The following is an 18,070-nucleotide window of genomic DNA, read 5'->3' as shown; positions in this document are numbered from 1 at the left end:
TCTTGAGGTAGAACTGGAAGCTGCCGGAAGTCCGCCTTAACGTAAGTCTCATCATTCATGATGAGAGAATTGAGCATTTTCCAGATGCTTGCGCAAAATAAATTCGCGACGTCGCTTTTCGGATGATTTTTTCCAATTTTCCAAAAACTGGCCGCGACAAAAATAGAGTGTAAACAATACACTCTAAACTACTTCTACACAAATTTTCAAAAAAAACTACCCAATACCCGCAAATGTAAACAAAACGGGTGAGAGTTATTTATTGCTGGACCAGCATAGGAAAATCAACCCTCACTCGGTTTGTTTACGCTTGCGACATTCGCCCTTTTGTTAATTCTATCTTCAAGTGTGTAGATGACCATAGAAAAATTCAAGGAAAAATTCTGTCCTTTCAGGTGTTTGGATAGGGCAAGGCGAAATGCTACAAAAGCGCTTATTGTGAGCGTCAGGTCACTTGTGTAGTCAAGCTTAGGCGACCATAATTTTTACCTCAAAAGCGTAATATTCGTCAGAGAACGTCAGTCATGTGCATTATGACAAAAAAAGCAAAATTAATACGGCTAAAACCTGGGTTGGTTTTGTTTTTCCATTGTACATTTCGGTAAAACCGATCGTAGTAGGGAAGATGCCCCAGCTAGCATCAACTCGTATATCAATGTACGAAAACTATCGTAAATATCTCCTAACAAACTCGAAATCGTAACTAAAGCTGGATAAAATGGGATCAAGTTGATTTTTTGTCGTATATAATGATAATGACTGACATACATACGATTTTCAGCACAAAATCGTAGAGTAGTACGGAGCGACTCGCGCTTAATCGGATATTATCGTATATAAATACTGATATAGTCGTAACGCTCAAAATTATTCGTAATCACGTATATCGCCTCCAAAATAGTACGGATATGCCAATTTTGCGCATGAAATACGATTTATTTAGCATGTATATCTGTACGTAATGCTGATTTTTACCTTTTTTATACATATGAAAATGCTAGCTGGGGCATTAGACTTCGCCCCCTCCCTAATCTTTCGCCCCATAGGAAAAAGTTGCTTTTATTATATATCTCAACCGTTAGGCATTGTAAAAAAATTATGTCTCCTTTCAAAACATCAAATCTACTTCCATTTTACATCAATTGCTTAGAACTTTGTAATTTTAATGTTAAAATTTTGAACTATAAAATACCGCCACTATTTTCACACTAAACACTATTTTCTTAGGATGTAGAAAACTGAGCTTATTTTGAAATGCCGGGAAATAGTATAAATTAATGTTATTTATGATACGTTTTGTCTGTTGTATTTTTTTAAATAATACAAAAAACATTTTTAAGTGCATTAACGCGTAATCATGGTGAATTTTAGAGAATTTTTTATTGTTTTTAAAAGGGGGCGAAAAATAGCATACAAAAATTCGATGTTTTAGTCTTTCTCCCCATGTTTAAATCATAGTAAAACATTAGTGGCTGCCTATAATCAGTTGGATTTTATGTTTTATCGCCTATTTTATATGTTAGTAATGCAAAGGCAAGTAAATATGCAAAATAATTAAATTTCTGCGAGTGATCATTTCACAAAACCATATAGGGTATGTTGCTGCTTCGTCATAATTGCCTATTCCCGTCCTATCCAACACAAATTATTAAAAATATCAGCGATTTTTATGACACACAATGCAAAATTAGTTATTTCCTAATATTTTAGTTTTTTGACTATCATACGCGATCAATCAAAGTGAGCTGAGATCTCTTTAAATGCTTTTTTTCATTCAAGAAATCCTAGCAGCCAAATTTCTTACATTTTTCTCGTGCGACGAAGGAGAAAATGTCAATTAATCGTTTCAATTTCCATCATTCGTAAAATGTAAACAACTTACGCAACGCATTGTCGTTATTTTCCAGCTGGGAAAACTTGCATGAGCAGCAGAAATCTTGCAGAATAACATTTGTCATGCCGTCCTACATAAATACATGCGCGCTAGCTTCGTAAACATTATTGTGATTTTTAGTTCGGACGATGAAAAATTTTGATGGACGGATTTTAAAACGGTACGACGAATTTTAGAAATAAAGTCAGTTGCGTAAATTCAATAATATGCTTTAATAGTCGCTTTTCAGTGATTTCGAAGTTCAGGGATCGGAAGGTAAGTGTGTTTTAGTCAAATCAGCACAAGAACTTTTGGAGTATTCATTAAATCCATCCAACAAATGATGAAAATTAGAATGGCTTTACTTATTACGACGGGAATTAGAAAAAAACCCTATAGTAATCAAGTAGAACTGGCTTCCGCAAATGTCCCATGTCACATATCAGTAACCATGCATCCCAACATCTCAACCGAAACCACGAGTAGCACCTGTACCAAACTGAAATGCTCGACCGATTCTGGCCCAGATGAAATCCCTGCAATCGTACCCAAAAAATGCTGCCTTTCTGTTTGTTCCTTTAACGTACCTGTTCAATCTATCGCTCGGCTCAGATACCTTTCCTAAATGCTGGAAGCAATCCTTCGTCTTTCCTGAGCACATAAAAGGAAATAAGGCAAGCTGTTGCAATTACCATGGAATTGCGTCTCTGAGCTCCGTTTCCCAATTGTTCGAAAAGATTACACTCGACTTTTTTACTCACAATAGGACACTGCCTCTAGTTTCTGATAATAAATAACAGAAGTTGGTGCAAGTGTTTCATCATGCGCCATGCGGGAGAGTAAGAGTATGCTTGAAACTATCAATATTTCCCTGTTGAATACAACAGATGTCGTTACTTCCTAACGCATATTGTGCATTTCCGTAACAGCTGAATTTTGCGCAACAATAAATTTACTGAACACAACAACCTTGCTCTATCATGCATCTCAGTTTCTTTTGTGTTTATCGCTAATCGCAATATAACGTTTGACACCTGAACCATTAAATAGTTGGTAAACATTGTTTTTATTTATTGCGTTCATGTTGCGAAATTTGTTTTTCGAATTGAAATGTCGCAAACATATCAGCTTCTGGCTCTCGGTCAGGCTTTTCATAAAGCTCTATAAATGTATCAGGGCTCTCGGATGACTGGTAGTAAGATGCTATGTTTGTTTTTTATCAAAATTAGACAGTAGTCATGAAAATTAAGTATAACAGAGTAACTGTACCACAAATAAAATATGATTAGTGATTGTTTTTCAGGTAGGTAAACATAAATAAGTGAGAAATTTAGATTTTACTACCACTAGAAAAGCGCCTTCTCTTGAAAAGCAACGGTTCGTATGGTGTCCTATTGCCGTAATCATATAGCGGAGGAACAACATGGTTTTATTTTCAATCGCTCTACAAACACCAATCTTATGGTGTACTCATTTGCAATCATCGTTACGCTGCAACAACGCCTTCAAGTCGATGCTATATACAGATTTTTCTGCTGCATTCGCTTAATGTGCTGAAAATACCCTCCCGTGGCCTATATAGTCGTAACGCCTAAAATCATTCCTAATCTCGTATATCGCCTCCAAAATAGTACGGATATGCCAATTTTGCGCATCTGTACGTAATGCTAATTTTTATCTTTTATATACATATGAAAATAGCTGGGCGATTAGCTGTATAATTTTGTAAATTTTTTACAATGTAAATAGCATAATTGAAGTAAATGCACCAATTTTGACAAGCAGGCGTAATACGCAGACAACTAATGCAAAGTACATATCATTTGATGTTCATATTTTGCAATTCGCAAATAAATTGGACAATATAAATTCCCAACAGTAGGCTAACAAATCGCAGAAGTGTTGACACAAAAATGCAGGTACTGCAAGTTAAACGCATCTTGGTGCATTGTACCACTTTTTTCTATTTTGAAGTTTTTTACAATATGTGTTAAAAATATGCGTAGGTTATGTTGTTTTGGTGATCTAACAAAGAGTATGATAGTCTATCAAATAGATAGAGTATATTTATCGTTTACTCATAAATCAGTGTATTTTCAAACTGTGTCCGGTCTTGGTGAAGCCCGCATTTCAGTAAAACTGCATTTTGATATCTGTGAGTTTTGTTTGTTGACCGTAACACCAACACAATGGATGACTCGGAAAATGGTAGGTAAGGCACGGGAGGGTATTTTCGGCCCATTAAGCGATGGCATCTATTTTTTCGACCTATGGCCTAGTTCTAGTGAAAGAACAGGCGGTTTTGACGTTCTATGAATAAAAAACAGTAGATTACTTACAGTCTTGAGAAAATAGTTATAACATATTAAAATTGTATGTCGGTAAAGTACTTTTATTGGCGAAAGAAAAGACAAATAGGCTGAATTTAGAAACCTGCTGAAAATACCCTCCCGTACCCTATGCCATGCTGGGCCATAATGATGAGGGTGGCGGATTGCAAACTGCACGTTGTTTGCGATTCCCATGAACTGCTTTATTTATCTTTATACTTTACAATACATATCGCTCGCCGTCCGGAAATAACGGTCACAGAAAGCAGAAAGGTATGTAATATGTCCTGCAGGCCAATGCATACTCAGGAAATTTGAATGAGTTGAGTAAACAGTTTAACGGCCACCATCGGACTGGTTCAAATGCCTCTTATCCATTTTGTTATTAAATACATTTGATCAGCAGCTTTCATGGTCGTCAACGGAGAATTTCGCTGTTTTGGTTTCGATAGCAGCCGTTTGTACGGGAGAGTGTTCAACTTTTTTCGCTAGGCTGGTCAATACAACTTTTCTGCGGCGAGAAAATAATATTTAATTCTCAATTTCAAATATCCATTGACTGTGAATATTATGCATCTATAAGGTTTGCAAAATTTACACCTAAACAATAAACTCATCTTAAAAATTAACATTTAATCTCAAGTCAACTAATCCTACATGAAAAATACATTTCTCGAACTGTTTATTTTTAAGAGTTTTTTATTTCTATAAAGGTGCGTTCAAACTGGACAATTTTTTGACAACATGTGGCATGCATCAAGCGGAAGGCGACATGTTGTTAGTTGTTGCTCAATGTTGCTTCTGTCGCCACCTGAGCATTTGTGATACGTTGTCATGTTGCTTGGAAACATCGAGCAACAGTTTGTAAAAAGTTGCATGCCACATGTTGCCAATAATCTAAACGCACCTTAATGGGCAACCGTTAGAGGGTTAAAACATGGGACTTAAGTTTTTCTGCTTGGTGCACTATTTTCATCTTAAATTGGTCTTTCCAGTCGATATCAATTTTGGTCCTAGGTTCGCACTTAACATTAGTACCTACTTTTTGTGTCCGACACTGAAGCATCTACATCGCTTTCCCCTATGCCGTATTTTGTTTTTTACTTGTGCCAATGCCATGCTTCTAGAGCTGGACGCATTGCGTTCTAACTATGTTTTACATATAGGGTAAAATGTGAGCTTTAATTGATAGGATCCATTAAAATAATTGGGTGCGAAGGAAAAAATGCCCAAAAGTCAACGCCTATGTGCTATGACGCTATTCAGTCGTTTTTTCGTCATGATATTATTATAACAGTGTGAGCTTGTCTGGCTTATGATTTTAAACAATGATACTGACAAAACTAAAAGAAATCATTTAGGGCCATTACCGAAAAACTAAATGCTGATGTTCTGGCTAATCAAACATCTTATTCAATAATTCTAAGAAGCAGTATTTAAGGATGAAAGCAGACATACACATGTATGTAGAACCTAAATAGCAGGTATACAGCTACCTGTTCAGTCTGCAGCATCATTCAGAAACAAGTAAAAGGTGGACAAAGGAGGATAAGAGGATAATAACATTACTACAGCAAGTGATTTGAAGGTCACCCAACTGTAAAGAGTCATTCTACAATAAAAAAAAACACTTTGCCATAATATGGCGAAATATAAAATTTTCAAAACAACTTTCTCCGATTTGCACAAAAAATTGCACATTAGTTCACTATGACAGCATATATTATTTTATTTAAGAATATTCAAGAAAATCTGCAAGTAAAATTTCAGATATAAGCGACGACATGGCATCGTCATAATCATCGGAGAAGGTCGTTTTGGAGAAATCCAAGCGTGAAACGCCTTTGATTGAAGAGCACAGATTCACAACTATATAATTGCATATCAGCAAATTTCAATTCAAATAAATAATGATAGACCTACAAAAATAACGTTACCTGCGTCTAAGCAAACAATCCTGAACAAGTTTTACTTCATCTAAACATTATACATTAGGCCGTATAAATAAGAGTTTTCTTTGCTTCTTCCACAGGGTTCTTACGGGAAAAGCAAAGCAAACTGTTGTATTCATACGGGATTTATTTTATTAAATTCGACTATTTATGTATTATCAGATAATAATATATTAAAGAGTCCTGAAATAAAAAGCTAAATGAAATTAAAAAATAAATAGAGATTCAATCCATCCATATAACCAACCGGTTTATGTTGTATTGGCACTGTTATGTTTAAGGGCACAAAAGTTGACAGAAAACTGTAAACATTATTGTACGCACGAAACGAAAGGTTTTTTACATTGCCAATCCGATCCGTTGCTGGATTGTCACGAACCTTTCCTGGTAGCTGGTATGTGCATAACCATAATCGTGACACATCTGGATCGAAACCAAAATAATAGTTTGTTGAACTTTAAATGATCGACCTAGCTTGGTTGATGTGTTGATTTGGTTTTCCAGCAGAGTGAAAATATAGCAAAGCGTAATAGTAGTTGTAACATTCGTTCAACATTCAAATTAGTAGGTATATTTAACAAATAATACATCCGATCTATCTAAATTGCTCATTTTACAAACACTGTGGTCTAAAATTGAAGTCGTGCCAAGCAAAATCCCAATATGTTGGGACTCATTATTTATGCTCGGTACCGTAGTTAAATGGCAGTAGTTTTCTATATTTCTGAACCAATAAAGCGAAAATTTACATGCATTGGTTTCTGAGGAGAGGATAATGTTTCTGCGGGGTATGAAATGGGGAAAGCAAATGAGGAAGCGTCCAACATAGCTTCAGCCATCCCAAGCCCCTACCTAGCGCCTCCATGTGACCTTACCCGGTAATGCTCTATTGAGTAGCCAAGCTAGGAGGTGCGATGATAGGTGGTTCCCGGCTGCCTAATCTCAAAACTGCGGGTTTGGATGACGACTGAGCCACACGACCTTGTTAGTAGGTAAGCTTAACATAAGTAATTTTAATGATTTGTTTCGTTTTAGCTCATGAAGTAAGCACCTCCTACTAAACAGTGAAAACTCGGGCCGAAGAAAGTTTAAATAATGCTCATGGATACCAGAAGAAAAAAATTAAATTAATAATGGAAGCACTCATGTAAACTCAAATGATGCAACTCTATCCCATTCGAAGGACTGCTGGTGAGATTATTCTGTTTTTGTCTATATATCTTCATATGATGTATATTCATATAACACATATTTTATTACATAGCCATATACCATCATTATCGTAAAGGTGAAGGAGCATCAGGGTATCGAATGAATCGAAAGACTGGATGAGGGATGTGATAACCAGCCCAAGTCATATAAGGTCGGAGAGGATTTTGACGTGCCCTTCTAGCACACAAATCATCACGCAAGATAAGTTTGCACGGCGAAGTTATGTATCTAGAAACCGGAAGTCTATGCTGGAAGGAGAGTATAAGACTTCCCGTGAAATCATATAAGCGACATTGCTTATAGATCCACCCAACTCCTTTTGGTCCTTCACGAACAGCATTGACATGAAAGTTGCTACTGTTTTACCTGACTCACTGCGAATATGCGTATTATTGGAATAAAACGTAACCATACGTTTTATTCGTTTATAACGCATATGCAGGCAATATCGATAACAAACGATTTTTTATAAGTTGTGCTTTTGTTATAGCATTTAATTTGTAAAAAGTTGCATAAATAACAATTCAGTTTCACAATACAATTATTGCGTACTACTCGCACTTGAAATATAACGTTTAAGTGCGTTATTTTTAGTGATCAAAATTAACGATGTTTTCGATACAAAGGCGATATTTTTCGAAACCTTTCGAACCAACACGATCCCGCGAACACAACGCATATTCGCAGTGAGTCAGGTAACACAGTAGGTAGATAAATTCAATTCTGCAGTAATTCTACTTGCATACAATGGGAAACCCTTGAGGTGATGGTGGCTACCCCCATACATACATACATACATACATACATACATACATACATACGGAGAGGATAATGTTTCTGCGCTATGAAGTAGCTAAGAGGGGAAAGTTTTACTCTCAACTAGATTCAAAAACTACTGAACCGATCCACACGAAACTTTGTGTGTGAGAGGTTCTGGGAACGCCGGATGTCACCGTTAGCATAAGATTTCGTTGGGAACTATCAGGCGGGCTTCATGGGGACTCGCTCTACTACGGAGTAATTTTTTATTATCCGACAGATGTTGCTGAAATATCGGGTGTAAACGTGTCCACGCAACACATCTTAATTGAATGCAAAACGGCATATAATAACGTTGATCGAGACCAGCTATGGCAGATAATGCACCAATACGGATTTCCGGACAAACTGACGCGACTGATCAGAGCTACATTGGATCGAGTGATGTATGTCATGAGCATCTCGGGGACACTCTCCGGTTCCTAAGGGGGTAATCTGACGAGCGGGCATCGAAACGAGAGGCACTATTTACACCAAAGATCCACTTTGATATCATAGCCAGGAACTTTACGACGGCGAAGCCAATCTACGCCAGACTGAAATCGGACTCTAGCTGGATTCGGTTAAAAATGAATACGTTGAAGGAGACAGCCACGTGCCTCCCACGGTAGCCGTTGATGGCGGCGGGGTACAAGAAGATGTATTTAAGTATTTGGGATCGCTGGTGACTGCGGAACAAAACACTAGTAAGAAGATCCAGCGGTTCATTCAAGCGGGAAACTAGGCCTACTTTACCCTTCGTAAAACGCTAGGATCAAGAAGCATACGCCGCCGTACGAAGCTGACAATGTACAAAACCCTTATTAGACCAGTAGTTATTTCTTCATGGATTCGTAGTTGTTACACTGCTCACGGTGGACATACATGCCCTTGCCCTGTTGGAGCGAAAGGTGCTGCGAACGATATTTGGCGAAGTACACACTGAAATCGGAGAGTGGCAGAGGCGTATGAATTACGAGCTATCATCTGGCGAAAGTCGGCAGGCTACGGGGAGCCGGACACGTCGTAAGAATGTCGGACGACAGTGCGACGAAAACGGTTCTCTTCGACAACCTTACCGGCACCAGGAACAGGTACGACTGCTTGACACAGCTCTGCCAAATGACGGGGTAAGGAACTACAGGATTAAGAGGATTATTGTTATTACCTTTGATCTACTATCACCAAAGGTTTAGAAATTGGTCGAAAAACACGAAGATGATGCGAGGCAGAACTAAATATACCAATCATTGAGATTCGACGGTCTAGACTGTGTGTGTTTTTGATGAATTAGAACATAGTTTTCTAAAGGATATAACTGTCACGGAAAATTAAATAACCCGGTTGTAATTCTAGACAAGCATAAAAACGCTATCGTAAAATTTTTATTATTAAAGACAAAGAATTGGCAAATAAGAAACAGACTAATCTCAAGTTTTTAGTCTTGACCTTAAAATGCGGTCATACATATATATTAATATTTTTTGAAATAAGAAACAAATATTTTAAAATTTTCCTAAGAATTAGAACAACATATTTCACTTTATAAACGCCGGTCCGTCATCAATCCTGCGCCGAATGATTTGTGGTCCTCCGGTGCTGTCGGTCCTGGGCTGCCGTTCTTCAATCCCCTCGAGCACCAGCTGACCGTTCGTCGTCCTCGACGGCGCACATCCATCGGGTGTGGGGTCTGCCCCGAAGTCTATGGCCTCTTCCTGGTTCTCTACAGAAAATAGTTTTGGCAACTCTTTCGTCGGGCATTCTGGCCACGTGCCCAGCCAGATATAGCGAAGATATAACTTCGCTATATAAGCATATTTGTATACTTGATACAGCTCGTGATTCATGCGTCTGCACCATACTCCATTTTCCATTTTGCCACCAAGTATTGATCGCTGAATTTTACGCTCAGAAACCTCAAACACTCGTCGGTCAACTTCCTTTAGCGCCGATGATTCATGTCCGTATAGAGCCACCGGGCGGATTAGTGTTCTGTAGAGCGCCAGTTTTGTGTGAATTTGCTACCTACGGGACTTCAGCTGGCTATGTAATTCGTAGAAAGTCCGATTCACGACTGCAATTCGTCGTTTCACTTCGCGGCTTCTTCGTTTTGGCGGTGTTAATAGTAAGTCCCAATTTCGCTGCTTCCCGTTTAAAAGGCCTAAAGGTCTCTTCCACTGCTCTACGGTTGATTTTGATGATATCGACGTCATCGCCGCAAAACCAAGAAGCATGTGAGACCTCATGATGATTGTCTCGTATCTTTCCACGTTTGCTCTTCGTATCACACCTTCCAAGGCTATCTTGAATAGCAAGTTAGAGAGTGCAACCCTTGCTTCAGTCCATCCAACGTCACGAAGGCGGCTGAGTTCTCACCGGCTATTCTGAAGCATTATTTTGATCCATCGAGCGTCGCATGAATTAGCATAATTAGTTTCGACGGAAAACCATATTCTAGCATTATCTGCCACAACTCATTTCGTTTGACTTAGTCGTACGCCGCCTAGAAGTGCATAAACAGATGATGAGTCTGCAAGTTAAACTCCCGCTACTTGTCTGGTAGGGTACGTCGTGGAGCGACCCTCACAAAAACCAGTTTCGTACTCACTGACGTTGAGAACTCCGCTAACGGTTTCAGTCTACAGAACAGGATACGAGAGAGCACCTGATAGGCAGAATTGAGCAATATAACGCCTCGATAGCTTTACACTGGAGCCGATGTCTTTTTTTAAAACTAGGGCACATGAGGCCATCGAACCATTACGCCGGCATTTGTTCGTCCTCCCAGATTTTGACAATGACCCGGTGGGCTGCTTTGTACAGCCGTTCGCTTCCTGCTGTTGCGTTTAGCCGGGATACAGCCTTGCCGTTTTTCATCTTCCAAATTTCCTTTTTAACTTACTCCTGTGCTGGTGGCTTCACACCTTAGCTATCGCTCACAATTCTTATTCTGTTTCTTCCGATCTCCGTGTCTATCTCTCCATTCTACAACATCTGCTCCATTCTCCTTCTACCTGGCTGCTACCACCGTTTTGTCGGTAGAACAACAATATCCCTTGCAGTCTTCAAGGGAAATAAGAGAGCCCGACATTTGTTTTTATTGATATGTTCAGCCCATTTTTAACCGCCCAGTTACCTTCGAGGTACGATGCTGGTCTAACAAGCTAGTCGTCCTATGTTCGAGTCTCGGCTGGGTGGTACTAGAGTCAGTTGGATCGTTGCACCAGTGTCATAATTGTCCAGTTCTCTAACTAACCTCTCGATAAAGAAGGGTCTAGTCTAAAGTAAAGTAAAAGTAAAGACGTTCATAACCCAATGTTTTGCTTTTCTATATGTTCATATGCTCGTGCCCGACGTTTTGTACAATCATAATCTGAGTCACTTTTCAAAGATTTTTTGTGTATTAATGCCTCCAAATTAGTGTAATTGGTTGAAAATGTACGAAACAAATGTCATTACGACTTTCAGAAAAAGATGCGAAATATTCAGAAAGGAGGGGAACAAGTGCGATGGGGGTAAAAGTGCCATTCAATGATTTATCAGTGCAGGTTTCGAGTAAATTGACTACATTGGCATGGAAGGGTGACTACTTTGACAGCTTAATTCTTGTTATTTGCGAAGCGTAGTTGCTGAGTTATGTATATATGTCATTTTAGAGCGGCTTTGCTGTGATTAGTGTGGCAAAAGTTTGAATCGGCTCTTGATCAAAAAAACTAACAATTTATTTTGCATAACACTGTTACTCCACATGATTTATAATTAATTGTGAAGATGTGAAGTGTTATTGCATCAATATAAAATATCTTTCATTTTTGTACTTCTTTTTATCTCATGAAAATTGATGTCAACTTCAAACGTCGCAATTATGGGCTAAACAGAAAGCTGTGTGAACGCGTCCGCAGCGTTATTCTGACAGTTTTTCGATGGGTTAACTGTCAAATTGACACTGAGGAATGCGGTGACGTAGCCTTCTGTTTGGCCCTTTATGTCCCCTACTAATGTCAAACATAAATAAGCTGACACGGTTACTCTGCTCCAGCCGAAATTATATGACTAAGTAAGTTTACGATTATCTGAGTAAAGACAACCCTACGAGTAGATTACGGTAAGCGTATATCTATTTTCATCAATACGGTGATAAAAGTTGCCAAACAACGCTAGCGATATTAGTCGATATCGTTATCATTTTTCCTTGAATATACTAATTATTGAATAATGTAAGCATGAAATAGAAAAAACGATTGATATGATGACTTACCAGCTCTTTTTGTCTCCATTTCGTAGTTTTTCTGTATGCGAAGCCACCGAATATCCAAAGTAGGTGTTTGTAGCTCCATATTTGACGATGGGAAGACGTGTTTCAAAGTTGAAGCATAATATTGAGGAAATAGACATCACCATTGCCGTAGCTAGAAGCGGCATCCAGGAACAGTTGTTCTTCGCCATCGCTTCTTCGTTGTTTTACAGTCGTCCACAAATTGGCGAATAATGCCGTTCGATCACCGGCTCGATGCAACAATATTTTGGTTTGCTATTTTTATAACTTTTTGCACATCTTAAGATCTGCCGTAGTATTAGCATCACTCGAGTTCTTCACAGGGAATCACTGAGATGATGGTAGCTCAAAAACATGCGCACTCTGCGGGGTAGCAATTAAATATTTTTATTACATGCTATAAATTTCGAATAATGTACTGTTAAGCAATCTAAAACCTTCTGCTTCACTGCCACTACACGTGCTGGAAAATGATCGTAGAATCGATAATTGAAACAATGATGGCCTGTTCAGTTTCAGTCATAATTTGAATTTAAATGCAAATCACAGTGGAACAGTCAAACATCGAACATATTTATGTGCTGAATAGTACTGTACTAGTTCTACAAATTTCTCGAATCTTATCGTTGAAACTGCGAGCTCGAATAACTGAAAATGCTGTATTGAACATCTGGTAATAGGTATATAGAAAATAATTTGCATAATTATTTGATGGTAAAAATTCTGTTAACGTAAATCGGCTGCGTTCTAGGGAAGTTAAGCGCGTTTTGACCTCAGTAGTATTAGCATTATTTACATACATCCCTCAACCACGGTATCTAGGCTCGCATCGCGAAGTTAATCCAGTTACAAATCCAATGCATGTTTACACACATACATTAATGGTAACTATTTACAACAATTGATAGCTAGTTTCAAGATGTTCAATACATTTGATCAACAATTGACACAAACGTAGACAGCTTCGTCCATCACCGCCTAAATATGTAATCATTTAGCGATCCAACCACGACATAGCGCATCGCCCCTAGCAGCGGCGCAATGTGTGTCACTGATTCTTGTTCGCCTTTTCTTCAATCTGTCGTCTCATTTCGATGGGCATGTTATCACAAGAATGCTTTTATCTCAGTAGAATAAAAAAATTACATAATTGCTGCATACTATAAAGGCACCAACGCATCACAACATTCCTGGTTTCACTTATGTACTTTCATCAATCACACATACATAGCCCTCCCACCGGCTTTAAAAAAGGAATGCTATCTTATCGCTCCACGTGACATATAGTGTATCACGGTGGACCTGGGTGGGGTAAGGGGACACTACACCAAAATATGCTTTACCACGTAGCGCTCTTCGGAAGACTGCGCGTGGAGTTTGCCATCACTCGCGTACACAATCGGGTTAGTCGACATCAAATCACGATCAGTATCACCGCCACTATAAGCTTATTGATGCACTTCTTACTAACAGCGTAAAAGTACGCTTCTTGATAAAACCACAGTGTAAATTGCATACAATTCAAATAATAACAACACAAACCACACAAATGTCTATCGAAACGTAAGCAAAAAGAAACTATGTCGCGACCGACTACTACTACTACTAGCGGAGCAAAATAAGTACAACCTTACTTCTCCATCTATTGATACTCACTGAATATTTCAGACTTGTCTAAGTTGAATGGAACATCGAATTGGAAATGCTGATCCGGCTCGCTCTCTTCACTTATATTCTCTGAAAAGAGAGAGTCTCAGTAAAACCGATTTCATTCCTTAAATCTCCCATGTTTCGAATGTTTATGTTAATGCTAACAACAGCGAGGGTATGCGTGTGGGGTTTCTCGATAGATCATAACTTGTCTTCCATCGCTATGCTCTATGTCGGGAGGATGATCCGCAGTAGGGTTGCCCTAAACTGTATAAATACGAAATTCATGAAAAAATAACTAGTTTTGCTCCTTGATAATTTTCCCATTTTCAATAAAATTTATGATTGTATATATCGGACGATATAAGATGGATATTTAAATTACACGGTATTTTGGAAATGTTTGCTTTTCAATAATAAGGCTTATACAAATTTAAAAAATTGTTTACGTATGTCCCCCCCCCCTTTAAAAAATTTCGAAATGTGAAGGGGTAAAAAAATAGTAGGAAGTATCATATTATAATGTTGCATTCTTTAGTGATAAGCAGATTTTTTACAATTCAACGAATTTACATCTCTAAATACCTACTAAGTGCAAAGTTGAAGTAATTATATCCCGTTAGTCTCGATCAACTTTCTGATTCCTCCCAAGGAACAATTTTTGCTTATTAAATGTTTAACCGACAGCTTTTATTCAGCACATGCTGTATAGCTGCATTTAAGGTTTGTCTAAACACCTCTGTTCAATGCTTATACAGTTGATTTTGGAGAATTTAAACAGCATAGTGCTGGATGTGGGCGTGGAAGATGCGTTTATATGACTGTTATGCAACGTATAGTAAAACGTTTATTCGTAAAAGGTTTATTGATGACACTGAAGCTACGTTTATTCAACAGCAAATCAACATTTAGACAAGCATTTATTTTATTTTCATGTCTATTTTTGTATTCGTATTATTATTATTTATGATTGATTTATAATGAGAGACTTAGTAGAAAATTATTGGTTGACTCAAAATTCATCAAGTCTGCCATTATAGTTTTTTCACTCACCCGGATTCGAACTTATATCCTGTCGGTCGGAAGCCGTCGACCAACACATCTGAGGTGATCTGACATATGATAGGCGCCGAGTTTTTAGCCGATGTAGATTGACGAGTTCAAGTTTGTCAAGCATGGAACAAACCTTGGTTAAAATACATTTAAGCGCTGTAGAGTAGTTTCTCAAATCATGTTGGGCATCTGCTGTACAAAATTACTCTAGAAACATTTATTCAGCACATATTAAACGTTCAATAAACTATTTGTTATTCGCCACTATGCTACCCGCAGATTGCTGACAGTTCATTTACACACACAACTGATTAAGGCGGCTGTTTTGTTTTGTCTGCATCTGCAAACGTTCGAGTGATATTGCCAAAATCAACGCAAAGTGTTCGTTTTGTGATACGTTTCGCAATTTCATTAAGTAAAGTTTTATTAGCAATGCCGGTTACGTGTAGTGTATTAATTTGCACCAATAATAACGTCAGAAACGAAGAATGTTTTTTCAATTTTCCAAAACCGAGAAAAAATTCAACTGAACGGAACAGACAACTAGCATTGCGTAGAACCGTAAAGTGGCTGAAGGCATGCGAATCTTTACCGAGGGCAAACATGCGAGTACTCAGCAGACATTTCGTTAGAGGGCAGCCGGCAGACCTAGAAGCAGTCGAATACATTGGATAGGCGTTGTTTCTTCCGTGTAAACCACATGAAATTACTGGAAAATTTACTTCAGCTCACACCGAGGCTAGCATTTCAACTAATGCAGGTTTGAAATAATAAAATTTCGAATATTAGCAGTTAAAATCTATCTCTGTTTTCATTCTAGATAATCAACCTGTTAACCCCAAAAGCTTCTATGGAAAAGATACACACCGTACAGGAAAAAACAAATAAAATGATTGCTACGACCAGCAAAGACGTTGTGAAGGGGCGCCAAGTCGCAGAAAATTCAATTCAATTCAATTCATTTATTGTCCGATAGCGTAAGGCAAGCCTTTTTTAAATCTACTATCTCCGATCTTACTATATCAGTATTGTATAGTTTTCTATTATTATATCTACTACTAATAAACTAATTTGTATTTGTATGTAATAAACTAATGTCGGTTCCAATAATCTAGAGAGCCCCTCTTAAAAAATGCTTCTGACGGTATTTGCTTTACTAATCTAGGAAGAACATTCCAATTAACCACACCAAATACAAACAGCGAGTTAGAGTAACCAGAGGTAGTGTGCGCAGGAACTACTAAATTTTGATGCCGTTGTCCTCGAAGAAAACTTAACTTCTGGTAAAGCGGTGCAGGATACTGCGAGATGATGAGCTTGTGTAAAAACAGACACGAACGATGAATGAAGAGCCGGTTCAAAGGACATCCGAGGAGGTTTCGCTGTAGATGGGTGACGGAAGAGTAGCGATTCAAGCCGTATACATATCGAACACAACTGTTCAATGCCACGTGCAGTTTATTCATGGCAGCGGCGCTTGGTTTTACATGCACTACATCACCGAAAAGTAGATGCGGCAAGATTAGCGCCTTGAATAGTTTCATCTTGGTAGCAGTCGGTGCTGCAGCAGTGGTGCAACGCAATGTTCGCAGAGCAGCATATATCTTACCACATTGCTGATTAATCATGCTATCCCAGGAAAGATCTTCACGAAAGAGATACCCTAAGTTCATCGCACTAGCAGCAATTTGGATCGGCTGGCCATCTATGATTACCGGAGGTATTTCCGATGAATTCCAACGGTTATTTCTACGATATCTCATCCACAGCGCGCTACTCTTGGAGTTATTTATATGCAAGTCGTTTTTTCTAGACCACGCAGATATACGGCACAAATCATCGTTAACAATACTAACAATTTCTGCTGCAGGAACACCATTTCGGAGAACGTACAGCTGAACGTCATCGGCATACATTTGGATGGAGCAGTACTTGAGCACGTTAGGAAGGTCGTTGATATAACAGCAGAACAGCATAGGGCCAAGCACAGATCCTTGTGGAATTCCGGAACAAACTTCAGCACATCGTGAGAATCGACCCGCACATGATACAGTTTGCATACGTTTCGAAAGATATGATGCAATAAGGCTTACAGCCTCGGCAGAAAATGCGAACTGGGTAATTAACTTCTTACACAGTGTAAAATGGGAAACCGTGTCAAATGCTTTTGAGAAGTCCAGTAGCAGCAGTAATCCTACGCATTTCTTGTCCAGTTTGCGGCCAATGTCGTCTGTGACCTTTAAAACCGCAGTTTTCACACTTTGTCCTTTTTGAAAGCCCGCCTGATGCTCGGACAATAATTTATTATCCTTGAGAAAAGCAGAAATTTGTTGTCCAATAAGTTTCTCGAAAACTTTAGAAAGAGCGCACAGGATAGAAATTGGTCGAAGATTAGTTAGCGAATTCAGGTGCGATTTCCTCCGAAGCGGCAGCACGGTTATTTGCTTCCAGACATCGGGGTAGGTTGCAGTTTCAATAACTCTGTTAAACAGGAAACAGATCTGCTCGACGACCAGCGGAAGAAGAATCTTGATGAATTTTATTGGAATACCATCACACCCAACAGCATTTGACGTACTGTCCCAGACAGCATTAATTACTTCCCATGTTTCAATATGTTTGAACCGAAATGCTTCCGCCGGGGATGCTCCAACTGTTGCTTGCTGGTACAGGTGCTGTACAGGTGTACAGTTAGACAAAAAAGTATTATTCACTTCGTCAGGATCAAAATTGCACTCGGCTGATGACACTTTGCGACAGACACCTAGGCTTTTCACCCGTTTCCACAAGTTTCCAATATTCCCATAATCGCCCAAAAATCGCACGAAGTAAGCTTCTTTTGCTCGCCGGATTAATAAATTGGTACGATTTCTCAGTGTTTTGAAGTGCTGGTGTTTTGTATGTTTCAAGTATGAAGGAGATTGTT

The 18,070-nt window shown here is 38.6% G+C and overlaps 2 protein-coding genes across 14 annotated transcripts in view; one reads left to right on the top strand and one right to left on the bottom strand.

Moving 5' to 3' along the window:
* The window catches only part of LOC128732931 (integrin alpha-PS1), a 71,871-nt gene extending 57,794 nt beyond the window's left edge, over nucleotides 1-14,077 (bottom strand). For 2 of the 7 annotated variants that reach the window (XM_053826399.1, XM_053826405.1), the window contains exons 1-2: nucleotides 13,785-14,077; nucleotides 12,424-12,904 (exon numbers count right to left, since the gene is read on the bottom strand). In XM_053826399.1, the coding sequence (XP_053682374.1) occupies nucleotides 12,424-12,611 (188 nt within the window). In that variant the 5' untranslated portion in view covers nucleotides 12,612-12,904; nucleotides 13,785-14,077. Of the gene's footprint in view, nucleotides 1-12,423; nucleotides 12,905-13,587 lie in introns of all 7 variants that reach the window. The other 5 variants (XM_053826400.1, XM_053826402.1, XM_053826401.1 and 2 more) reach the window with 5 other exon arrangements.
* LOC128732934 (uncharacterized) overlaps nucleotides 1-18,070 on the top strand; it is a 198,338-nt gene that overhangs the window by 42,402 nt on the left and 137,866 nt on the right. For 5 of the 7 annotated variants that reach the window (XR_008411851.1, XR_008411850.1, XR_008411853.1 and 2 more), the window contains 2 exons: nucleotides 15,424-15,904; nucleotides 15,965-16,284. The exons of 1 other annotated variant lie outside the window; for it this stretch is intronic. The gene's annotated coding sequence lies outside the window, so the exon portion shown is untranslated. Of the gene's footprint in view, nucleotides 1-15,423; nucleotides 15,905-15,964; nucleotides 16,285-18,070 lie in introns of those variants that run through there. One more of the 7 variants, XR_008411855.1, reaches the window with a different exon arrangement.

The sequence above is a fragment of the Sabethes cyaneus genome, chromosome 1, assembly GCF_943734655.1.
Source record: "Sabethes cyaneus chromosome 1, idSabCyanKW18_F2, whole genome shotgun sequence".
Taxonomy (NCBI): domain Eukaryota; kingdom Metazoa; phylum Arthropoda; class Insecta; order Diptera; family Culicidae; genus Sabethes; species Sabethes cyaneus.
The sequence above is the reverse complement of the archived record's forward strand: the minus strand, read 5'-3'. Positions and strand labels throughout refer to the sequence as shown.